Below are 26,459 nucleotides of genomic sequence, written 5' to 3'. Positions count from 1 at the left end.
TAAGTCTCACACCTCAAGCTTCTGCAGTAGTGATGAAGATTAAACAAACAACATGATCCTCAGTTTAAAAAAAAAAAGTGCCAAACACCAGATGGCGAGAGCATAGCTCAAGGCTAATGTTTATAATTTCTATTTGGAACCATTTCCAAAGCTTCCCAGGGGCGGGGTGGGAGTGGGGGAGGAGGAAAGGAATGTTGAGCTCTTTGAAAAATACACCACAAAGCCTTCTACTAATCAAAACAATTGAAATGGCTTGCAAGTGTCAGAAATAGAGCACACTTTAGCAAGACATGCCCAAGATCCCCAAGGACAAAGACTGCATTTTGAGAAGACAGAATTCCCATTGTTGGCTTCTTCGTCTTCACGACAGGGAACAAAAGAAAACAACAAACTGGTAAACAAAATGAATCCCAGCAATGTTAATGAGAAAAGAGAAAATGTTGCCAAATTAAAGAATGAAATGAAATAAATCTGTGTCAGCCAAGCCGAGCCTGAGCAGCAGATGGGCCGTGCTGGAGCTCATATGCCGGTGCTGGCAACAGCAGCCGTGCTCACCATACAACGTGAAAGCCAGAGAATTCAAAACCCATTTGCACATTATGATAATTGGCAAGTTGAACCCTAACATAAACCATTTTTTTTTGCCTACAAATTCTGAAAAGTTGGGGTCTTTTTTTGTGCCATGCACAGTGTGGAGACACATTTTTACAACATTTATGATCGGGGGAAAAAAAACAGTCAAAGTCACACAGGCTTATTGTAGAAAATCTGAAAAACCCAGACAAGTTTTAAAAGAGAAAACAAATCACCTAGAATCCCATCACTAATAACAATGTGTTGTACTACCTCTGGCCTTTTTATCACTGCAAGTGATATTTTTCTCTTTTTTAACAAAGAGGGATCATACTGTACATAAAATATTGTACCCAGATTCTTTTCCTTCAACATTATATCATGAGTACTTCTTCATATTATTAGGCATTTAAAAGTTGGCTGCAAAATATCCCATCATACAGCTACATAACTGACATGATTTACCATGCCCCTTCTGTAAGACATTCAGATTCTTTCCAATTTTCCATTATAAGTTTCATATTAGTTAAGATCTCTGAATATAAATCCATGTCCATTTCCCTATTTTTTTAAGAGAGACTTTTAGAAATATGAAAACTAGACCAAACGGGAGGGACATTTTAAAAGCTTTTTTTATACTCTGCCAAATTACTTTCCAGAAGAATGGTGTAAATTTTTAGTCCTACCAGTGATATAAAAAAACTGTCCTCCTCCTCACATCCTCACCAGCACTGTAGTAGTGTGTCAAGAATCTCGCCAATGCAGCCTTAGTTCCCAGGCTTAACTTACTGCGGACAGTATGCTGGGTAAACTGGAGCTTAGCTACCCAAGGTCCTCACAGTCTCTTTGGTCAAAGGCAGAGGCTGGGGAAGTTAGCTCTAGTTAGCTCCTAGCCACTGAAAGCTTAAGAGTGAAATCTGTTTTCTGGCATATTTCTGCCTCTCCCTACACCAAGAACAAAGCTTAATGTTGGAATTTCATGACTATCTGCTTTGGTTTAAGATGGGGAAGCCTGCTGAAGAAAATCAAACAGTGACTCACATAACTACTTGAGTAGCCCATTATCAGCCAACGTACTGGTTACCCAAGAACTTCATTAAAAACATAAGCAAGAAACAAAAACTCACTGGTCCTACGAGGAAGTCAGCAGTCCAAAACGGGAACCAAACTAAGCAAACTAAAGTGAAAGTGAAAGTGAAGTCGCTCAGTCGTGTCCGATGTCCGACTCTTTGCAACCCCGTGGACTATAGCCTACCAGGCTCCTCTGTCCATGGGATTCTCCAGCCAAGAATACTGGAGTGGGTTGCCATTTCCTTCTCCAGGGGATCTTCCCAACCCAGGGATCAAACCCAGGTCTCCCGCATTGCAGGCAGACACTTTAACCTCTGAGCCACCAGGGAAGGTCAATCAGCTTTTAACTGACATTTCCAGTAATATTCAACTGGTTATTGTATATATAAAACCAATCAGGCTTCAATATAAACAAAGGAGCAAACAGAATATAAGAAAGAGCTGTCAGAAACTGAAAATCCTAATTGCAAAAAAAAAAAAATTAACCTGAATAAGGAAGAAAAGAGTAGGTTGAAATAGACATGACTGAGAACCAAATTAATATATTATTAGAAGTTCAAGGTGAAGAATTCTCCTAGGACAAAGATAAATATGACAAAGAAATGGAAATTATGAGAAAAAAGATAAGCTGCACAGAAGACCTACCCAAGATCCAATGTTAGAATTATTACAATTCTACAGTGAGAGGGCAGAGTAGGTTAAATGGGAGCAATAATCAAAGAAATTACAAGAAAATATTTTTGAGTTGAAAAAAAGTCCCAAGTCTTCAGATGGATAAATGCTAGGTAAAAATACTTTGAAAAATCCATACATTAATACATAGTCAGATATATGCTGATGAACTTGTACAAATTCAAACTTTTAAGTATAAAAAGAATATGAATTTCCAGACAGAAAACAGAAACTAGCTAACCAAAAACAGGTTGCCCATTGAGAAAAAGAATAAGACTGGGATAAAAGTTATCATTTTCAACATCAAATGAAAGTAGAGAATGAAGCAATGTTCTCAGACTTATGAGGGAAAATGGCATGATCATATAATTTTATACCCATCCAAAAAATTATTTGTATCAAAGTGAAAAGTTAAGTCCAATATTTAGAAAGCCCTCTCTTCTATTTTGGGGGAGCTGGGGGAGGCCTTAAGGAAGTATTCTGACAGATACAAAAATTAATACAAGTTTAAATTAAAGAAAGAAGATACTGTATATAAGAAAGTGGTAAAAAATGAAATCTATAAGAATTATCAATGTAAAATAAATAATTATTGATAATGTGGTTAGAAATTTAATGACATTGTTAAATACTTAGAAAAGGCTAATATCTTTAAAAGCTGCATAAATCATTTGGAGCTAAAACTCTACATAATTTCAACAAAACCTAAGTAGTAGGTAGAAAATAAATAAGAATAATTTTACCTTATTTGGGAACAGGTTATATAATGAAGATTTGCAATTTGGAAGGAAAGAAGTAATTCCATTTTTCATTTCATTGATTACTACTGAGAATGAAATAATTTTTCTTCTGTTTTGTAGCCAGTTGAACTTTTTTCTTTTGTGCACTGCATAGCTAGGTGGATATCAGTGTTTCCTAAATTAGTTGTGGAACTTTTTATATATTAAAGATATCCGCTTCTTTGCTGATTATATTTGTTACAAGTATTTTTCCAATTTTAATGTAGGCTCTGAAAACTTTTCGACCTTGTCTGATCTACAGAAAGTAAAAGTTTTATGTACACCATGTAAGTTTTATGTTATGCTATCCTCTCCCTTATAATTTCTTGCATTGCTTTTTTAAATGAGTTTATCTTATGTTAATTGTAGATTGATGTGTAGTTATAAGAAATACAGAAATCCCATGTACTCTAGTTTTTTCTAATGATAACACCTTACAAAACTATACACTATAATATCACAACCAGGATGTTAATACTGATATAGTCAGTATACAGGAACATTTCTATCACCACAAGGATCCCTTATATTGCCCTTTAATGGCCACACCTACTCCCTTCTGCCCCTAATTCCCTCCTTAACCTCTGGCAACTACTAGTCTGTTCTCCATTTCTATAATTTTGCCATTTCAAGACTGTTATATAAATAGAATCACATTACATAATAACCTTTTACAATTAGTTTTTTTTTTATTCAACATAATCTGGAAATTCATCCAAACTGTTGCATTTATCAGTAGTCCATTCCTTTTTATTGCTATAATCTTTCCCAGCCATCACAGTCTTTCCAATGAGTTGGCTCTTCGTATCACGTGGCCAAAGTATCAGAGCTTCAGCTTCAGCATCAGTCCTTCCAATAAATATTCAGGATTGATTTCCTTTAGGATTGACTGATTTGATCTCCTTGCAGTCCAAAGTGAAAGTGAAGTTGCTCAGTCATGTCCAATTCTTGGCGATCCCACGAACTGTAGCCTCCCAGCTCCTCTGTCCATGGGATTTTCCAGGCAAGAATACTGGAGCGGGTTGCCATTTCCCTCTCCGGGGGATCTTCCCAGCCCAGGGATCGAACCCAGGTCTCCCGCATTGTGGGCAGATGCTTGACCATCTGAGCCACCAGGGAAGCCCTGCAGTCCAAAGGGACTCACAAAAATCTCCAACACCACAGATCAGAGGCCTCAATTCTTTGGCGCTAGGCCCTCTTTATGGTCCAACTTTCACATCTGTACGTGACTACTGCAAAAACCATAGCTTTGACTATACAGACTTTTGTCAGCAAAGAAATGTGTCTGCTTTTTTAATATGCTGTCTAGGTTTGTCATAGCTTTTCTTCCAAGGAGCAAGCATCTTTTAATTTCATGCCTGCAGTCACCATCTGCAGAGATTCTAGAGCCCAAGAAGATAAAGTGTGTCACTGTTTCCACTGTTTCCCCTTCTATTTGCCATAAAGTGATGGGATCGGATGCCATGATCTTAGTTTTTTGAGTGTTGAGTTTCAAGTCAGCTTTTTCACTGTCCTCTTTCACCTTCATCAAGAGGTTTTTTAGCTTCTCTTCACTTTCTGCCATAAAGGTGGTATTATCTGCATATCTGAGGTTACTGATATTTCTCTTGGCAATCTTGATTCCAGCTTGTGCTTCATCCAGCCCAGCATTTTTCATGATGTACTCTGCATGTAAGTTAAATAAGCAGGATGACAATATACAGCCTTGACATACTCCCTTCCCAATTCTGAACCAATCCATTGTTCCATGTCCAGTTCTAACTGTTGCTTGTTGACCTGCATACAGGTTTCTCAAGAGCCACAGGTAAGATGGTCTGGTATTCCCATTTCTTTAAGAATTTTCCAGTTTGTTGTGAGCCACACAGTCAAAGGCTTTAGTGTGGTCAATGAAGCAGAAGTAGGTGTTTTTCTGGAATTCTCTTGCTTTTTCTATGATCCAGCAGATGTTGGCAATTTGACCTCTGGTTCCTCTCCCTTTTCTAAATCCGGTTTGTACTTCTGGAAGTTCTTGGTTCACATATTGTTGAAGCTTAACTTGAAGGATTTTGAGCATCACCTTGCTAGCATTTGAAATGAATGCAAGTGAGAAAAACACAGCATGTCTCCCCATTTATTTATTAATAGATCTTTGATTTTTTTCATTAGTGTTGTATGGTTTTTCAGCATGCAAATCCTGTACATGTTTTGTGAAATTTACACCTAAGTCATTCATTTTTTTGAATGATTACAAAGTTTTCATTTTGATGCCACCATGTTCATTGCTAGTGTACAGAAATACAATTGATTTCTGTATGTTTATCTACCTCGCTGAACTCATTTATTAGTTTTAGCTTTTAAAATAGATTCCTCAGGGTTTTCTATCAGACCATCATGTGATCTGCAAGCAGGCCTTTTATTTCCTTTCCTTTCTTCCTGTACTACCAAGAACTTTCAGCACCATGCTGAATAAAAGTAGTCATCCTTGCCTGTTCCCAGTCTTAGGGAGAAAGCATTCATTGTTCACCATTAAATATAACATTAACTGTAGGTTTCATAGATTCTCTTTATCAAGCTGACAAAATTCCCCTCTTGTCCTAATTTCTGTTTTTATAATGAACAGATCTTGCACTGCTTTTATGCTCAAGAATTTTTTTCCTGCTAAGAGCAAATACCTATTCACAACTATTTTTTTTCTAGTTTTTAAGGTTCTTCTCCTCCATCCTTAGCTATTTAATATACGTAGGGTTATTCTGATTTTAATATGTATGCTCTTACTTCTGCTCTGGCAATAATGAAGGCATGAGGATTCCCCTGTTTAACAACTAGAAAATCAAATAAAAGATATGAAGAGCCAATTTTCAAACATTACATAACAAAAGTAGTCATGGATCCTGAGAAAAGGGAAGCCCAGTGGTCTCACGGAGCTTGGAAGGCAAAGTTCAGGGAGACCAGAGCAGTGAGAATATATAGGGAAAAATACTGGAAGGAAAGGAGCTTCGCAAAGAGAGCTCCAGAGATCTATAGAGGGGACTCCTAATGTTGTTAATTGTGTTCGGATCTGTGCAGATATGGGATAAAACTAACCAGGGCCAGGAAAAGAAATGATAAAAGCATTAGGCCTGTAAATTCCTGGAGCTCACACATGGCTAGAACAGTTCACGTCCTTACCAGCCAAAGTGGAAAGACCTTGTGAAGCATCACACAGAGTCCATAGAAAGATGCTGCTTTACTAACAGGGCTAAATTAGCCACAGAATAAAAGTTGCTTTGGACCCACTCTAACAAACCTTAAAAACAAGCACTGAAGGATCCAACTGATTTCTGGTAACTTAACTGTGTATTAGAAAGAAGTCCAACACTAAAGTACTAAGACAAACTCTAGCATTCCACAATGTAAAACTCGTAATACCCATCATCCAATCAAAACTTACCAGGCATGCATAAAGGGCAGGAAATGAGGACCCATAACAAGGAAAAAAATATCAATAACTAGAAAGAGATCTAGAATGACACAGGAAATAAGATTAGCAATCAAGTCTGTTAAGAAAGCTGTTATAAATATGTTTCATATGTTCAAAAAGGTAGAAGAAAATATGAATATATGATAGAGATGAGACATAAAAAAAACCCAAACAGAACTTCTAGAGATGAAAATACAATATCTGAGATTAAAAACACACTGAATGAGACTTAGAGCAGATTATATACTGTGGAAGAAAAGATTAATAAAGCTGAAGACATAGGAAAACGATCCAAAATCAAGCATGATGGAAGCAAAAGACAGAAGGGGTAAAAAAAAGAGGCCATATGTGACCTGTGGAACAATATAAAAAAATCTAACAAACATGCAACTGGAGAATCAAGAGAGCACAGAAGCTCAAGAGAACTATCTCATGAATGAAACAATGACCAAAAATAGATCAAGGATCTAAGCTTCCACCTTAAGAAACTAGAAAAAGAATGTCAAACCCTAAGTAAGCCATAGAAATCACTGAAATAGGAAATAAGAAAAAACCCAAACCACAGTATAGCTCTTGAAAAGATCAACAGTGTTGATAAACCTCTGATCAGTCTAATCAGGAAAAAAAAATTACAAAAAGGCCCAATTACCTATATCAGGAGAAGAACAGGACACATCCTTATAGATCTTACACATATTAAATAAATAGCGGAATATTATAAATAATTTTATACTAATAAATTTGATAATGAGAATAAAATACATAAACTAACTGAAAGATACAATCTATCAAAGTTCCCTCAAGAAGAAATAAACTGATATAGTGCAATTCATGTTAAGAAATTAAATTCACAGTCATACAAGTCTTGCCACAAAGAAAACTCCAGGCCCAGACGGTATCACTGGAGAAATCTGCCAGACATTTAAGGAACAAATAAGTAATCCTACACAAACTCTTCTTTACAAAAAAAAATCAGTATAATTCACTAACTTAAGTCACCAAAACAGAAAAATAATATGATCAGTTCATGTGATTAACAAAAAGCATTCATAAAATCTCAATACCTATACATGATGAAAAACTCTCAGCAAAGTAAAACCAGAAGGAAGCTTCCTCAACTGAAAAAGAACATCCATGATAAACCAAGAGCTCGCATCATATTAATGGAGAATGTGTGAGCACTTTCTACCTAATATCAGGAAAGCAAGGATGTTTGCTTTCACCACTTCTATTCAATATTGTGCAAGGAAGTTCTAGCCAGTGCAGTAAGCCAAGAAAAGGAAAAGACCTATAGATTAAAAAGAAGTAAAACTGTCTTAAAAAATCTGAAGGAAAAAAAAAGAAGCTACTAGAAGTGTGTTTAAGAAAGTCACAGGATACAAGATCAGAAAACAAAAATAAATTGTGCTTCTACACAGATAGCAATAAGCAATTTAAAAAATTTTAAATATCACTTATGATATAAAAAATATGAACTTTAAGGATAAATTTACAAAATATGTATAAGACCTAAATACTGAAAACCATAAAACATTGCTGAGAAACTAAAGATCTACATAAATGGAAAGATAAAAATGTTAATGGATTGGAAGATTCAATATTGTTATGATGTCAATTTTTCCAAATTGATCTAAAGAATCAATGCCAATCAAAATCCTATCAGGCTTTTTTTTTTTTGTAGAAAGTAACATAGAGCCTCTTGATGAAAGTGAAAGAGGAGAGTGAAAAAGTTGGCTTAAAGCTCAACATTCAGAAAACAAAGATCATGGCATCTGGTCCCATCACTTCATGGCAAATAGGTGGAGAAACAGTGGAAACAGTGGCAGACTTTATTTTTTTGGGCTCCAAAATCACTGCAGATGGTGACTGCAGCCATGAAATTAAAAGACACTTACTCCTTGGAAGAAACGTTATGACTAACCTAGACAGCACATTAAAAAGCAGAGAGACATTACTTTGTCAACAAAGGTCTGTCTAGTCAAGGCTATGGCTTTTCCAGTAGTCATGTGTGGATGTTTAAGAGTAGAACTATAAAGAAAGTTGAGCACCGAAGAACTGATGCTTTTGAAGTGTGGTGCTGGAGAAGACTCTTGAGAGTCCCTTGGACTGCAAGGAGATCCAACCAGTCCATCCTACAGGAGATCAGTCCTGGGTGTTCACTGGAAGGACTGATGTTGAAGCTGAAATTCCAATACTTTGGCCACCTGATGCGAAGAGCTGACTCATTTGAAAAGACCCTGATGCTGGGAAAGATTGAAGGCAGAAGCAGAAGGGGACGACAGAGGATGAGATGGTTAGATAGTATCACCGACTCAATGGACATGAGTTTGAGTAAACTCTGGGAGTTGGTGATGGACAGGGAGGCCTGGCGTGCTGTGGTCCATGGGGTCACAAAGAGTCAGACACGACTGAGCGACTGAACTAAACTGAACATATTGATTTTAAATTTATATGAAGGGCCCAAAATTACAAAAATAATTTTGGAAAAAAACATAGTTGAAGAACTTGCCTTACCAGATTTCAAGACAATATAAAGACATTGTGATATTAGTATAAGTATAGACACAAAGATCAATGAAACAGAACAGAAAATCCAGAATACACCCACCTATCCATGGTTAAATGATTTTTCCATTTTCCAAAAGGGAAGGGTTGGTTGATTTCCAACCAACACACCAAGATAATTAAATATAACAAAATAAACTGGAACAATAGAATATCAATATGGAAAAATATTAACCTCATCCTGATACTGCACACCATATATAAAAACTAAAAAACAGATCACGGGCCTAAAAGTAAGAGCTAAAACCATACAATTCTAGAAGAAGGCAGAAGACTTTGGTAACTTTGAGTAAGGCAAAGATTTCTTAAAAGCTCACAAAGAGAGTGAATCATAAAAGAGAAAATGATAAACTAGACTTCATCAAAATGAAAAAAAAATTTCTGGTCTTTGAAAGATGCCACTAAGGAAATTAAAAGGCAAATCACAAATTAAGAGAAAATATTTGCACAATTCATAACTGACAACTTATATCTAGAATATAGAAGAAACTCTTGCAACTCAGTAAGAATATAACCAATATAGCTCAAAGTTGGCAGCCCAAAAGTTTCTAAACTGGTGAATGGAGAAACAAACTATACCCAGACAACAGAACACTACTCTGCAATTAGAAGAAAGAACTACTAATACACTCAACACATGCAAAAGCATTACACTTAAATCAATGAAGCCAGAATACAAAAGAACATGTGCAGCATGACCCATTTATACAGAAAAGATAAAGCCAGAGGGACAGAAGGCAGTTCAGTTGTTGCCAGGGCAGAAGGGGATTAGCACTGGGGATGGTAACTTAGAAAGGGGATGGTAACTTTCTGCAATGATGGAAATATCATGGCTATTTCTTGACTGTGGTATGATTATACAACTCTACATATCTGCAAAACTTATCCAACCATACACTTAAAATTGATGAACTGTGTATATCTTATACCTCAGTAATAAAGCTGATTTTAAAAATTCTGTTAAGATCTCTTTTCTGGGCTGATGGTTAACAAAGAAAGAAGAAAACACTGTTTACCTTCCCAGTCCTCCATATAAGGGGCCTCCTCAGCTTCTTTCTCTGGAGTGGATCTATCAATGAATTTTCCTTCTTTCATGACCCTGGTGATTTCTCGGAGCTGATGCAGCAATCGTTTTTCTTGGTCAGAAGTCACAGTCTGTGCTCTGCTTAGAAAGAGCAGACAATCCAGCTAGTTAGTAGTAAATACTCCTAGGCAACGAACATAAACATGACTATGATCTGCCTGGACTCTAGAATAGGAAGTTCAATAGCAACAGATAATTACTCTAGGAATTGATTCTGGAACTGCATAGATGGGGACCAGAGATGTTAGTTCAATGTTTTGATTTTATAAATAGGAAAACTAAGGCCTAGAACAGAGCAAGTGATTGTCCGAGGTCCCAGAATGATTTAATGTCAGTTCTGGGACAAGACCCCAGATGTCTCAGCCTTCAGGTTCTTTCACAGTACACCTCACTGCCCCGATTCCCTATCCTCAAGCGGTTTCACCATTACTTACATTACTCCATTTACTACAAGCCACTTTTCTCTGAAGAAATGTCATCAAAAGAAAATGTGCTGGACCACTCGCCTCAATGAGGGAAAAATATGCTACTAGGCCAACCCTAGAATTGCCAGGCTGAACCTCCTTGTGCAGAAATAAAGACATATCCTAAAATGTGAGAGCTGGATCATTCTGACAAATCATCTAGACCAAAGGAATTGGGGAAACTGAGGCCCATGGAGAGGAAATTATCTATTTATTCACATTGTTAGTAAATGTCAGCACTCTACCTAAAACTAGTCTCCTAACTTGTAATAGCATTCGGTGCAATTCTTGAAGCACAGTGCTCAAGTTCCACAGTTTAGAAAACCTGGATGTGATCCCCTCATTCAGCTGTGTTGGCTCTGGGGAAATGCCTGCATGAGTAAGATGAGGCTCAAGGATAATATGTGACTATTTGAGAGGGAAGCACTGCATCGTATCGACAGGCAGGCAAAGCCCTACTCAGAACACTGAGAATTGTCTGCTTTGGGACCAGTTTTATCTACTGGCAGGATTTAATAGAGGCTATTTATTCTCTTAAAACCCCAAAGCACTCGAAGTCAATATAACACTCATGAAGATGAAAGAAATGATATATTCTGTACCAGCCTCATGGAGGTGTCATCAATCTTTCCCAGTCCCAAGCCTATGTTTCTTTTTACATTTAACCTACATTATGTTACCCTTAATGACTAACAGGGAAGAAGAAAAAACTGCTTCTCCTGTCAATATTAAGATGTTAACTGAGGAAAATGTAGGTGCAACACTTTTACAAATCTCAGTGGGAGGAAAATTAAAACCCCAGGAGCTCCACTTTTTCTACAATAAATGGTCTCAAAGCTATGAACTGAGGAAAGCCTGTCTGTTCTACATGCATGTGAACAGCTGCTTGATACTTTCCATCAGCAGAGGAGTCCTGACTCACCTTAACTACTCATCTGTTCTATAACCCCTAACTCTTATTGTTATGACAACTCATTTTGTGGGAGGCTTCTGGGGTAGCTGGGTCACCCTTAGCTCACAACATGTTGCACATGTTACTTCTCTGGACTGTACTTAATACATCCTGAATTTTACTGAATGCAACAGTCTTGACTTTGTTTTCTAATTCATGGAAAATCAGAGCCCTTAATTAAAAGGGATATGGGTAGGCTAAGAAAAGCAGAAACAGAAGAGAGCAGCTTTCTTAGAGAATTCCAAACTAAAGTGTCCTCAAGTGTACTCAGGGTCTCTATCATGCATTAGGCAATTAATCATGGTCCACTTTACATCTTCTGAATTTATTGCAATAGCACTTTCATGGATTCCTCATTGTCTCAATTTGGTTTGATAATCCTGGATGTCAGAGATAAGTTCACTACAGTATAGGCACACTGCCATGAACATTTTAACTGCCCAATAAATGTGTTAGCTTGACTGGTCCCCACTTCCTCACCGTCCATTTTCTTCTACCTCCCTGAAATCTGGCTGCCACTCCATCATTTTACCAAACCTTGTGAAAATCAATGACCACTTTATTTTTTCCCCCTTTTGTCACACAGCACACAGGACCTTATTTCCCCAACCAGGGATCAAACCTGTATTCACTGCAATGGAAGCATGGAGTCCTAACCACTGAATCACTAGGGAATTCTCCAGTGACGACTTTACTCTTAAGTCCAAAAGTCTTTTTATCACATTTCATTCTTCTTGACTTCTCTGTATTACGGCCCATCTTCTCCTTGAAATATCCTCCTCTTACAATATGGTTTTCCTGAAGGCTCAATGCTAGGGCTCCTGTTTATCCACTCCTACAGGCATGTCCTCAGGAAGCAGAGCCAATTCACAGACTAAACCATCACTTCTACATACATGATGCTCAGACTCTACCTCTAATCTTGACTTCTTACACAAAGGCCAGTCTCATAATTCCAGTTACCTCCTGGGCATTTCTACTTGGAGGCCTTGTCACTATACTAAAGTTAATCTTAAATTCACCCTTTAAAACCATGTCCTAGTGGCCCAGGATCATTAGCAACTGCATGAACAGGTAAGCTAAGTGAGGTTGGCTATGGCTGACTCCAAGATGTTAGAAAAATAAAAGGTCAAGTTGGGAGATAACTCAGACCTTTGAATGCTTCAAAACTCCGAGGAGTCATCAAGTTCTGAATCCAAGAGTTACACAGAATGAAACAGTTTCTTACAACACCACTCAAATGAGAAAAGAAATCAGACCAGCAGAAGACTGCTGGCAATGGCCACATGACATAACATGCTTCAAGGATTTGGTAATCTCATCTTTTCCTCCTCTTACTCCCAGCCAAATGGACACTTCCAAACTTGTGTCCTTTGTTCTGACCACAATACCCCAATTTGCTATTGCTGCTATATATCATACATGGACGTTCTGTTTATTTTTTTCTTTTCAAACATATCATTTTGTATTGGGGCAGAGCCGATTAACAATGTTGTGATAGTTTCAGGCGGACAGTGAAGGGACTCAGCTGTACATACATAATACACGGATGCTCTGATGTTTCTTCAACCATACTCAAAGCTGAACTCATGACTCATATTGCAAAGCCTTCTCTTCATTCTTCTGTGCTTTATCTTGGTTGATGCCACAATATTCCTACCAGTTTGGACTGTATTCTGGATTATCAGGGAGGACACAATGCATTTATGAAGGTCCTTAAAAGTAGAAGGGGGAGGCAGAAGAGGCTAAAGTCTCAACTCACTGTTGCTGGCTGTGAAAGTAGAGGCAAGAGTTCATGAGCCAAGGAATACGGGCAGCTTCTAAAATCTGAAAAAGGCGAGGAAAGATTTTACCCCAGAACCTCCAGAATGCAGGGAAAAGTCTGGCCTACACCTTGATTTTAGCCCAATGTAGGACTTCTAACATACAGAACTGTAAGATAACCATGTATGTTGTTTTAAGGCATTAAGGTCAGGTTAATTCATTACAGCAGCCACAGAAAACTAATACACACTCCTAGAGCACATCTTTTCTCTCTGAGATGCAGGGCCTTACAGAGAAAATAATACTTGCAAATGACAACCATAGAGGGTTGTACAAATCAAAAAAGTGCCAAAAATATTCCAATTGTTGCTGAAAATGTCTGCTTCAAAGTACTTTCTTTACATCCACCTCATTCAATCTTTTAACATGTGCAGACACTGTCAAATGTGCCGGCATTAGGAATGCAAGTCTGAATAATGAAAATTCCCTGTTCTCAAGGTTATAAGGCATTAGGGAACAGAAAAGTTAACAGAAGATAAGGAAGTAACATGATGCTTACAATATCCAGTAAACATAGGTGGCCTGGGAGCATGTAGGAGGAACACCTAACCAAGTTGTGGGTCCAGGGAAAGGCTCGCAGAGGAAATGATGACTAAGTTGAGACCTCTAAGACAATTAAGAAATAAGATAAATGTCTGTGGGGAGGGGGTTGGGGGCAACAACCAAGCAAAGGAAAAAAGCATATGCAAAGTCCTAGAAGCAAAAATGCACAGGTACTTCAGAGGAAAAGCAAGTACTCAGTGTGGCTGGATCATAGACATGGAGAAAGAGCAATGGGGAAAGATAAAGTAACTGAGGTATGCAGAGCCCAGACTATGTAAGTCATGTAAAACATTCTACTCTTAATCAAAAGCAACAGGGACATAATAATGAAGGGTTGAAAGAGGTAATCCACTGGTTTGGGAGGCAGAAAGTGAAGCGAGGCAAATTAGAGGAAAAGAAAGCACATGAGATAGTTTTGACCTATGTCAAAAGTAAAGGCATTCTCAGGACTTTCCTGACAGTCCAAAGACTCCATAATCTCAATACAGGGGACCAAGATTCAATCCCTGGTCAGGGAACTAAGATCTTACATACCACACAACATGGACCAAAAAAAAAAAAAAAAAATTAAAAGACACCAATTTCTTTAAGGAAAAAAAGTTAAGGCATTCTCCATTTGCTCACTCATTCTTCCATTTCAACTAATACTTTTCTAAAGCCTACTACTGTCCTGTGCTAGGCACCAGGAATAAGAAGGATAATTCCTGCCCTGGTAGAGTTTAGAATGTTTTGCAGGGAGACACTTATTAACCAAGAAGAAATGACAGGACAGGTAATTAATGAGATATGAGAAGTTAAGAAAAGATGAATCAAAGATGACATTTAATTTCTCTTTTGGACAACTAAGTAGCTGGTGGAGCTGTTTGCTGAGATGGGGAACATTACAGGTAGAATACGCTCATCTGTGGGTAGATGATGAGCTTTGTTTTGGATGTTCATTCAAAGGACATTTACTGTCTGATGAGGAAAAGAGCAGCTATCTATGTGACATGTCCTGTAGAACCCTGAATACAAAGATCAGGAAAGGAAGAGAAGGAAGTCAACAGGGAGCAGGTAGGATTTACTCTTCTACCATGGTAACTACAAATGCTTACCTCAAAAGTGACTATATACTCTTTCAATGGCAAGTATTTACTTAGTACCTGCTATGTGAATGCAGTGAACAGACAAGAGACTAAGCCTGTCCTCAAAGAGTTTATATCCCAATGATGCCTGCCAGAAATGTGTAGTCCCACATACATATTCAACATGCCTGCCAGAGTGTCTGCTGCCAGAGGTTGCACCCTCATGTCTCCTCCTGGGGCACTCCATGCTTCTAGGTAAATAATTACAGCTGCACATGCTGCTCCAGGAAGGAAATTCTGCTGATCACAAGGATGAAATAAGGACACTTCAATTCTGGTTTCCAGATCCTTTCCTTAGTCTTTGTGTCCCGGGACTAGAGAGTTTGCTTAAATCAGACATAACATGGCATAATACCAACCTTCTGGGAGGCCTAATTATTTTAAAACGTGTGCAGACTTATATTGCTCACAGGTGAAAGCTTTCTGAAGTTTCATTGGATAGTATTATAAGCTTTTCCCATATTCTTTCATAAGCACTAAAATAAAGTATTAGAAATGGCATATATTGGGAATTTTAAGCAAAATCTTACAATTACAGAGTGATATTATATAAAAGGACTTGGAAGGCTGCAAATGAACATGTCTTCTTTGTCTTAAATCCTCTCCTTGACCCCCAGAAGCCTGGCAATGTGACAATATATTGATCTGATAGAAAAAGCACTCGGTTATTTTGGGCTCTTCTAATAACCCTAGAAGCACAGACTTGTAAAAGAACAAATGCTACAGAAACTAAGGTTAAAGGATTTAAGTATAAAAAGGACAAGAATATAAAACATGCAGCTACCTAGTATGCTCTCTTGAGTGAAAGGAGAGCTGATCCCTGGTTCCTGACAGGTACTGTGGAAATATTTTACACAATCGTTGCCATGTGGCAGTGCAATCCATGTGTTCTCAGAGAGTCCCCACTCCAGCATCTGACAAGGAGTAAATAATCTGAGCTAGGACCTATTGCCCCAGAAACAGTGATGTGGCACAACTCCATATGCAATGGTGATGGCAGGGTGGTGGAGGAGACACACAACTCCTCTGCTTTTGCACATGAAATGTGGAGACACAATCCTGGCTGGCACAAAGAGGATAGACAGTAGTTAGGAATCACAGTACCACATCCCTAGCTTGGACAATGGATAGATGGGATGCATGGTAGCATTATGTGATCTGAGCTAAGGGAGTCTGAACAGCAGTGAGTAATATCTTCAGATATTATCTGAAAATATCTTCACGTAGTTTTTTATCCCAAGGCCCAGTAATTGGGTCTCCCAGGTGGGAGGCCCTGCCCACAGACACTCACCGATTGTTTTCTGACCCTTAGGTGTTGCCTAGGGCTTCAAACAGACCAGGCCAGGGTATGATATTTTCTGAGGTACAAGGGTCTATAAAAGTCTGGTACTTGCCTACCCAGACTGAGTGGTACAGGGCAAGGGCAGAAAAGGCCAGAAACATATAGATGCACAAACCAGTTTAGTGACATTCATATGAAACACTGAAATAGATAATGTACATAAAGTATTTAGCTTAGAGCTTGGTTCTTAGTAAGTGCTAATAACACCAAATAGTATTACTCACTCACACAGATATATTCATGTAAAGATAAGAACACCTATCTTGACTGCTCTGGAGAAGGCCAGATGGTCACTTTGCTTTCTGGACCAAAAGAAGGTCAAGGGTGCTGGGCCCAGAGAGGCAGGGATCACTCTTAAAAAGGTCACTTCAGCAGCAATGTAGACATTGCAGGGAAAAGCCAAACCAAGGGACTATAATTTGAAGATGTTTACTCTTTTCATATCCAGCCAAAGATGGGCAAGGCAGGAGCCAGAAAGCAGGGAAAAGAGTACGGAGCGCTAATAGCACCATGGATGGCAAACAGAAGGGGCCAAGGTAGAGCAGTTTTCTGAGGCAAAGACTCTACACTGAGCCCCTGGGTCTACAGGAGGGACCTTTCAAGACATCCTCCTGCATGGGACCTCCTGCATGCCATTCACCCCAGTTCCTACTCCATCCTTGTCAGAAGGCCTAGCGTGAACCGAATCCCTCTTTGTCCTCAATCTCACATTCTGGTTTCTCCTCTCTAGCCTTCCTACACCCGTGTTTTCTTAGTTGATGCCCACTTCCATTAACCCCCAAAGCCACCGTTTCAGATCCTCAGCCAGCCTTGTTAGCGAGAGGAGTGTGTCTTCACCGTGGGGCATCCTAAAGGGCTAGTTTGGCTCCCGACACCTACTTCACGCATCCAGTTCTGTTCTGGCACAGTCAACATAAAACAAATGCCTACTTTGAGCATACTTGGGCTCCTTGCATTTTGTCTCCAACAGAAAGCACAGTATTTAATAATCTTGTTTTACTTAAGATAATGCCATTTTTAGACAGCTAGGAAAATGACTTCATTAAAATGCAGTCATTTTACCTTGTGGCATCCACTCACAAATTTACTCACTCTCACAATAATGTTGCACAACATAGAACATATACTCTTGAAAATGACACTTGAAAGTGTGAAAATGGAAATGTTAAATGAAATATGTAAATGACTAATATGATAACAATGATATAAAGTGAAAGCAAGTGGGCCAGAAATCAAAGAAAAATAAAATTTTGAATTAACTCTCTAAATGGGCAACAGTCTGATCCCTGTTATGTGAAAACATACCTCTCACCATTAGGCCCCACTCTGTTGATTAATTTTTCCATGGCTTCCTCTGTTTCCTTCAGTTTTTCTTGCAGTTGAACAAGCTCAAAATTGGCTGAAAAATAAGCATCAATCTGAGAACCATCATATACAACTCCTTAAGCTCTTTTCTGAAAAACAGCTGACTGTGACACTCTACAATAATCCAGGCTGGTCCCAAGACTCAGAGAAGAGACTGACAGTCTCTGCAGCTAATCCAATCAGGACACAAAGGGTACTGAGGTCTAGGTACCAAGATCTAAAGGACACACGTTTAGAAACTGATGAATAAATCACCCTCTCTTACACACAGAAATACAGCAGGACCCACCAAAGAAACACCTACAAGTGAAAAACACAGCCCTACACAGTCAGCCAAGAAGAAATGAAGATAAACATCATCTTTTTAATTCAAATAATACTTGAGGATGAAGTACCAAATCTGGTAAAGGTCTTCAGAAAAGGTATTAAAGTCTTGAAATGAGCACTATTTCATCTGTACCTAAGATCTGAAAACATAACGAAGATGACAATTTAATTCTTCAAAAGGAAAATACTTGAACTAGGGCTGACACATTCCTGGCCCCAGGTTTCCTACTTCAGTCATCTGTGGTTGAACTGTGTAACCTTGCCCCCAGTCTTCTCAAGAAAGGTCAAAAGGAGCACATCTACTGAAACTAATGTTAAGGTCCTAAAAGTAAAATAAAAAAGTAAATCACTCAATCAGTACATGAAATAAACTTTAAAGCAATAGGAAAATAAAATGTTGTTCATGTCTTTCTGTTTCATATCTGAGCGTCACCCTACACAGATATATTTAGAGGATCACTATAAAATATAACATTTCAAAGGCTTTTTAGTACTTTTATAACCTATTCTTCTGCATCCAATTAACATCTGTGCCACGTAAATGCTTGGGTTATTTTTATTTTGTGTATGATTCAAAATCGAAGTGGAAAAAATTGATACAACTGCTACTATATCATAAGACAGCTGCTCTTAGGAATTCATTTTATTTACTTCTTTCTGTTTTAAATGCATTATGTGACATTATGAATTTGCTACTCTTTAGCTCACAAGTATTTTTTTAAAATTTCATGATGTGTTTACCATCACTTTTGGTTAGACACTATCTCAATTAAGAATACAGCAAGGACTGCAGTCACTTAAATCTGAATATTTAAGATTTCAGGATGCAGAAGCCACTGGGATATCTATTTTCACAGTGAATCCAGAGTAAATGCAAACAGCAACTATGGCTGAGGGCAGATGCTTTAGTGGTGCAGACTTTCTTCATTTTGATGATGTCTTTCTTTTAAAAAACCTCTGATGAGGCTTCAGTATCCACAGGATAGTTTGGCCTCCAAGGCCTTCAACAATACAGCTTAACTGACCTGCTCTTCATGCCTTCTTGCGCACAGCTGCCCCGTTTCAGGCTGTGTCTTACTCAAGCTCCCTATCAGGCCTCCTCCACAGCTAGACACAATTTCCCAGAAGGCTTTCACCAACTCCCTTTTTTCTAGGTAATAAACTTTTCACCAGTTATATTTTCCTAACATTCATCCTAGACTATAAATTCTCAGAGCGAGGAGCCATGCCATATACATTTCATTTTTCCAGAGAGCACAGAATATGCTAGTTGGTCCATAAATATTTGATGATCATGTTTCAAGAGTCAGAATATTAAACTCTATCCCTAGATCTAATAACTGACTTTGGCAACTGACTTGATCTCACTGCCTCAGTTTTCCTCTATGTGAAATAAAGATATTTGCTGCCAATACTCTGAAGTCTGGAAATGACAAGAAACCCGTCCTAAGTGTAAAATATTAATTTGTAATATATGTTAACAAAAAAATGAACTGACAGTTCTGTACTTTTCATAACAGTCTGTCCCTTAAAAGCCCAATATCAACATGGAAACTTTTGAGAATTCCCAGTGTGTGTGTGTTAGTCACTCAGTCGTGTCCGACTCTTTGCAACCCCAAGGACTACAGCCCATCTGTGGAATTCTCCAGGCAATAATACTGGAGTGGGTTGCCATTTCCTCCTCTAGGGGATCTTCCTGACTCAGGGATAGAACCTGGGTCTCCCCCACTGCAGGCAGATTCTTTACCATCTGAGCCACCAGGGAAGCCAGCCAAGGTAAAAACACCATCAGATTAAACTGGGACAACTTTTGAGAAATGCTTTTAAGGCATATCCACAGATTGTCACTCGGCTGCTTTACAGCTGTCTGACTCAATGAAACTTATGAAATACTGAAAGGGCACTTACTAATTTTCCTGTGGGTATTTCCAGGTGTGGCAGTGGGGCACTTCCGATCCTCTGGAGTACTCTTCCCCCTTGAGAGCTGAGAAGTGAAGGAGGTACAGCACATCAACAGCAGCTCAGAACCTCAAAGTCACGGAACCCCTCATATTAAATGGGAAAAAAAAAAAGGTTGGGAGAAATCAAATCAAACAGCAACATTAGAGAAACATCTCAAAAAACAAAAGCCAACAGAAGGTTGCCAAGTAAAAAATTACTGAGGCACAAGAAAACACTCTCTTCACAAGTCATGTGCTTCACCCGTGCTCACTGCAGACTCGACCTGGGCTGCCAGTAGGGCTGCCAGGCAGGGAGAGTGACCCCGTACTCTAGTGAGGAGGCCGAGTGAATCTGCGTCCTCTGCCTGCAGTGCTAAGGCCCGTGGCCTGCCTAGACATGGAACTTAATTAGGAGTCTACTTTCAAAAGGACCCAAATCATGTCTCCTCAGAGCTAGGAAATATCAAGATTAGTTTCAGGATGTGGCAGTTCTGTTTCAGAGAATCACTACTATTAGGATTTCCCTGGTGGCTCAGATGGTAAAGGGCCCGCCTGCAATGCAGAAGACCCGGGTTCAATCCCTGGGTCAGGAAGATCCCCTGGAGAAGGAAATGGCAACCCACTCCAGGATTCTGGCCTGGAGAATTCCACGGACAGAGGAGCCTGGCAGACTATAGTCCATGGAGTCATACAGTCAGACACGACTGAGTGAATTACTACAACTGACGTGGTGTTGGCATGGTCACTACTTGGCCTCACAGTGATTGCCTGGAAATCACAATGCCAACCTTAATGATAAAGTTCTTCTTAGAACATCTTTATGCCTTTACAGCTTGCAAAGATGCCCAGTCAAGAAAAAAACCAGGTAGGGCAGCAAGAGGGTAGGCTTTGAACTTTATTGCTCAATAGATTAGCAATTAGAAGGATCCAGATTCAAGCCCTGCTTCTACATTTTCAGTTGTGAATTCTGGAGCAAGTTATTTGGGTTCTGAGTGAAGATTTTCTCATTTATAAAACTGAGATAACAGCTATCTTAAGTATCTTCTAAAGAAGAGGCAAAATTTAAAGAGACAGTAGATTTGAAAAAGGGCTGCGAAATACAAAGGGTTTTAATGCTGACAATGATTCTTATTATGATGATAATAGATTTTCATTGATGTAATACAATCAGGATGATTCCACTTACCTTAAACAGAATGTACAGTATATATAAAAAAATTCCAAAACCATAGATGGGAATAATTTGCCCCATCAGGCCTCTTCCACCACTTCCTCCTCCAGCACCTCCGCCTGATCCCTTGGCCTTTGCAAAGGCTTCTGCGAGGTGAGACCTCTGGAAACGAGCCCCAGGGGTCTGGCCATCTGAGGGTGCCTGCTGCTGATGCATCATAGGTGGAAATCGACCCAACTTCCCTGAGAAAATAGATTAATCAGTCTTTATTTCTTCTACTATTTTAAATACAGCTATTTTGAAACACATCACATACTGAGATACAAATAACAGAAGCCAACTCAAACAAGTTTAAGAAAAAACTGGAACTTAGATTATAAGGATATACAGGTATCATTAGAGTATCACACAGATAATAAACACTATGTGGCAATCTCTAGCTGTTCACCAAACCCATTTTCTCTTCCTTTTTTGGTCCACAGGTAGATGACATTTTTCAGCTTCCCATACTTAAATGTGACCATGTGACTGAGTCCCAGGCAAAGCAATGTGAATGAGAGGTGCCAGCTCAAGGCCTGGTCTATACAACTTCTCATGTATTGAATTCTGTGTTCATTTCCTTTCTTCAGGCTGGATGCTGACACCTAGGGAGGCATTTGGGAGTCAAGTGTTGAAAATGGCAGAGCCTCTATCAACCCAATTTCCTGAATAACTGTGTGGCACAGAGCCCTCCACTGTCGCCATCCCACCAACTTAGCACCATCTGGACCTGTTCATGTGAGTAAAAAATAAACTTCTATTGTGTTAAGGCCATGATATACTTTGGAGTCTATCTGTTAGAGCAGTTAGCCACTCCAACTAATACATGTAAGGAAATGCAATATACATAATTTTGGTCTCAGAAGAGAACACAACTGGAAATTGGAAAGCCATCGGGATTCAAGACAGCTCCTCTCACATTGTACCTCAATCATTCTCCCTCTCTGTGGGGCCAGAAGGCTTTTTTCCCTGTTACTTTGTTTTTTCTCTGTTACTTTGTTACTAGCTTCTCCTTGAACATGAAGATGTTCACCCCCAAACCCTTCGATTTGCATGTCCTTCAAGGGGTCAGCAGAGATTGGTCATAATTCCAAATTCCCTGCAGGAAGATTTTGAGGGCTCGGCTTGGGTAGGTATGTGGCACTTTCTAATCAGCTGCAGCTGAGAAGACAGGATTCATGTGCTACAAACAGGGTCACAGGGGCTCATCTCTGTGGGTGGAAGAACAGGGCTTAGAGAAAGGAGCACACATCAATTTTCTCACACTGTTTTCCTCCGTTCAGGCAGCCAAACATTAACACCATCAAGCCTCCTCCAAGTCATAGGTGAGAAAGAAAGGAAGGACATCTCTTCAAAAGCCATGTAAACAGGCTTCTGTGGATAAACCAGTGACAGAAAAGACTAAGGAGCAGAAAGACTTCCTGATTGAGGCTCTGAGAATACAGACTATATGGTAAAAAAAAAAAAACTAGTGGATTTGATTTCAATAAAATGGTGGATTTCTGTTCAATAAAGAATACCATGAACAGGGTTAAGATAGATGACAGACAAGGAAAAGCTTTTGCAGCATCTAAACTTGACAAGGGATTAAACCTTTGGAATAGACAAGGAATTCCTACAATTTGATATGAACATCAGAAGAAGCCCAATAGAAAAATGCCCAAAAGATATGAGTAGGGAACTCACAGAAAGAGAAGCTCAAACGGTTAACAAGTATATTAAGAGATGATCAAAGTAAAACCAATGAGAAAAATACCAATTTAAACAATGAGATAGCACTATACCTATCAGAGGGGCTAAAATCAGAATGGTGGGTAATAGCAGGTACCGGCAAGATGTGGGAGGCAAGCACGCTTGTGCACTACGGGTAAGAGTGCAAACGGATGCAGGCATTCTGTTAGGTGATACGGCCGTACTTAGCGATGTTAAGGGTATATCCTATGATCCAGTGATCCCACACTGATGGATAAGTTCCAGACAAATTCCCAGATAAGCCTGCCTAAATCTGAATTCAAGCAATAGGCTTTATAGACCTGTGTGAGAATGTTCACTGTGATGATGTTGTAATAGGCAGCCTGAAGGAACTTTGATCTCCATAACTGTTAGAATGTAAAATCAAAATGGAATAGATACAAACATGGAATTCCATGTAGCTTTCAGAAAACATACTTTACATGAACCTACAGAAGCATGAACATATTTTTAAAAGCACAGCACTGAGCTAAACAATAAATAAGCAAATACCATGTGTAAGTTAAAGACACACCATAATTATACTACATATCTTTCAAACAAATATGTAGGCATAAGAACATAAAACAGACACATCAGAGTGGGCGCATGTGAACAGGAGAAAGGAACAGGCATGTAGACTGAAGGTAAAGGATTAAAAAGAAAATAATGGAATAAGAAAGCAAGCTTGCACTGATGACGTTAATCAGGTGTGATTAACTGAGGACTATCTTTAAGTCAACTTGCTGCTCCTGAGGTGAGAGAGAGGGGTAGGCAGGCAGAGAGTGAGACAGCGAGCCACTGGCCAGGAGCTGCCCACTGCTTTGTATCTTCTCTCAGACAAGCTCCACCCCTATAACCCTCTTTTCCCTCCTGTTAATGACTTTGGAGGACATGGAAACTGTGAGAAGAAATGCTTCTTTTTAAGAGGAGGTCAGCAACAGAAGCACAGCTTCAGACAACAGACAAAAGACAGCAGGTCACTGCCCCTCGTTCCGGGTGCGGTGCTCATGCACACACTCGCTCAGTCGTGTCCGACTCTGAGACCCCGTGGACTGTAGCCCGCTAGGCTCCTCTCTCCATGGGACTCTCCAGGCAAGAATCCTGGAGTGGGTTGCCATTTCCTCCTCCAGTTGATCTTCCCAACCCAGGGCCCGAACCCAGGTCTCCTGCATTGGCAGGTAGATTCTTTACCACTGAGCCACCTGGCAAGTTTATTCTGGATGCTGGTGACTGTTTTGCTACTAAACTGTCAAGGATCTTAATAGCTTAAATGGTGACTACTACCTTTAAGGCTATCATGCACTTTGAACAAATACTTAGCCAGCATCCCAAAAGCTAACCATCTTCTTGAGTGAATCTGATATATCTGGTGGTTAGTGTAGATTTACTATCTGTAGTAATATGTTGTTGAGTTCCATCTTACTGTACTGAGAACACCATTTTCAAAACTTGGCATAAAACAAAATATAAAAAATTAAAACCAAGTAATGGCACAAAAGGCATTATTTTGCATTTCTAAAATTGAAAAATGATGATGATGCTAAACATCACACATTTCCCTCCCCCCAAAACTTATATAGTGCCATCAACCAAGAAGATGTACTGGACAGTTATTATTACTCTATACTGTAGGTAGGAAAGGAGGAGAGCCATAAGTGAAACAGAAACAATGGTTCCCACATGAAGCAAGGCTTTTAAAAAGTAGTATACCCAAAACAAACAGCAAAAAATGAACAGAGTATCATGGATCTTATTACCAAACAAACTAAATGTCTAAGTACTGAAAAGGATGCCAAAAAAAAAGGAAAGGAGTCAGATGGGCTCAATCACTGGAGGGAATGAGATTCAGAAGAGAAGAGGAGCAAAAGCACAGTAGGAGAAGAGGAGTGTGAGCAATGAGAAAAGGACAAGAACAAAGAAAGAATGAACAAGGCCAACTACCGAATCCTTTCAGGGAAGTAACAGGAGACAAGAAAAGCAAAGCACGTAGATTAAATGCTAACTTGTGTCACAAGAATTTAATACTGTGGGTCTAGGATCAGGGAAGTGATTTAACAAGAAGGGTGTTTGAGGGGGATTATTCTAGCAGTTGAGTAAAGACCAAACACAGAAAGAAACCAGGGTCTAGAAAATCAGCAAGAAGACAGCTATACCTATAGAAAGGAAAGGATGGATCCAAGGGCTTTTACCTTGTAATGATCTGCAGTATTTAACAATGAATGAGGGGGACAGTTAAGAAAACTCGAAGGTTGGTTTAAGATACCAAGAGAGAACAAAGAGGAAAACTGAGAGGGCTTAAGGTTAGGGGAAGACTGAACACCTATTTTCACATGTTAAATTCTAGGTGTTTGTGGCACATCCAGAGGAAATATTTATTTGATGTAGTTAGGCTTGAGAAGAAACTCTGAGCTATCTAAATGACATAGCTAGTAAATAAAATTAAGTTGAGTGAACAGTCCCCATGCCAAAAAAAGGTGGAGGGATATGTGAAGTTATGTGCAAAAGGAGCAAGGAAAAAAAAAACCCTGAGCTGGTCAAAGGCAGCCAGAAGCAAACCAGTATCAGAAAAGTCAAAGGAGGATAGACATGAAAGCAACTGAGAAATCTAGAACAAACTGATAAAAGATTAATAATAGCTATCCCTGCTTTTAGACACAACGTATCCTTGGGAAAAGGATGGCCAGCATATGAAATCTTGACTCTCCATCTGTTTGGATAATAATGGCAGTAACAGAAATCAATATGATACAAAGGATCATAGAAACTTCAGAGTCAGAAGAAGCCTTAAAAGCCATTCAGTCTTTCAAAAAGCGCTATGAGGACAAGACATTCATAGAAAAGAATGAGTTGGACCCCCTGCCTCACACCACATGAAATTTCTAAAAATTAACTCAAAATAGAGACTTAAATATAAGAACCAAAACCATAAAAGTCTTAGGAAAAAAACATAAACATAAATCTTTGTGACCTTAGATTAGGGAACATTTCCTTAGATATGCCTCCAAAAGCACAAGCAACCAACGGAAAATTAAGTGGACTTCATCAAATATTAATGCTTTTGTACTGCAAAGGACACCATTAAAAAAAAGTGAAGACAACCCACTAAATGAAATAAAACATCATATCTCATAAAGGTCAAGTATTCAAATATATACGAAGAAGAAATGTAAAGTAAATAAATCTACAATCGGATACAACTTTATACCCACTAGGATGCTATAATCAAAAAGACAAGATAATAAAAAGGGTTGGTGAGGATGTGGAGAAAGGAACTATCATACTCAGCTGGATGGGAATGTAAAATAATGCAGCTGCTTTGAAAAATAGTCTGGCAGTTCCTCAAAAAGGTAAACAAAGTTTCCTTACGACCCAGCAATTCTACCCAGCCTCTTCAGGCTGCTGCTGCCAGAATGCCACCAAAATGTGCTTACACAAAAAATTATGTACAAAT

General features: G+C 39.0%; 1 protein-coding gene across 2 annotated transcripts in view; it reads right to left on the bottom strand.

Moving 5' to 3' along the window:
- Nucleotides 1-26,459, bottom strand: part of RIC3 (RIC3 acetylcholine receptor chaperone) — a 56,986-nt gene that overhangs the window by 5,323 nt on the left and 25,204 nt on the right. For both annotated transcript variants that reach the window (XM_061148074.1, XM_061148082.1), the window contains exons 2-5: nucleotides 21,251-21,477; nucleotides 20,033-20,108; nucleotides 17,738-17,831; nucleotides 10,116-10,261 (exon numbers count right to left, since the gene is read on the bottom strand). In XM_061148074.1, the coding sequence (XP_061004057.1) occupies nucleotides 10,116-10,261; nucleotides 17,738-17,831; nucleotides 20,033-20,108; nucleotides 21,251-21,477 (543 nt within the window). The remainder of the gene's footprint in view (nucleotides 1-10,115; nucleotides 10,262-17,737; nucleotides 17,832-20,032; nucleotides 20,109-21,250; nucleotides 21,478-26,459) is intronic.

The sequence above is a fragment of the Dama dama genome, chromosome 1, assembly GCF_033118175.1.
Source record: "Dama dama isolate Ldn47 chromosome 1, ASM3311817v1, whole genome shotgun sequence".
In the NCBI taxonomy this organism is placed as follows: domain Eukaryota; kingdom Metazoa; phylum Chordata; class Mammalia; order Artiodactyla; family Cervidae; genus Dama; species Dama dama.
This window is presented reverse-complemented; position numbering and strand designations above follow the sequence as displayed.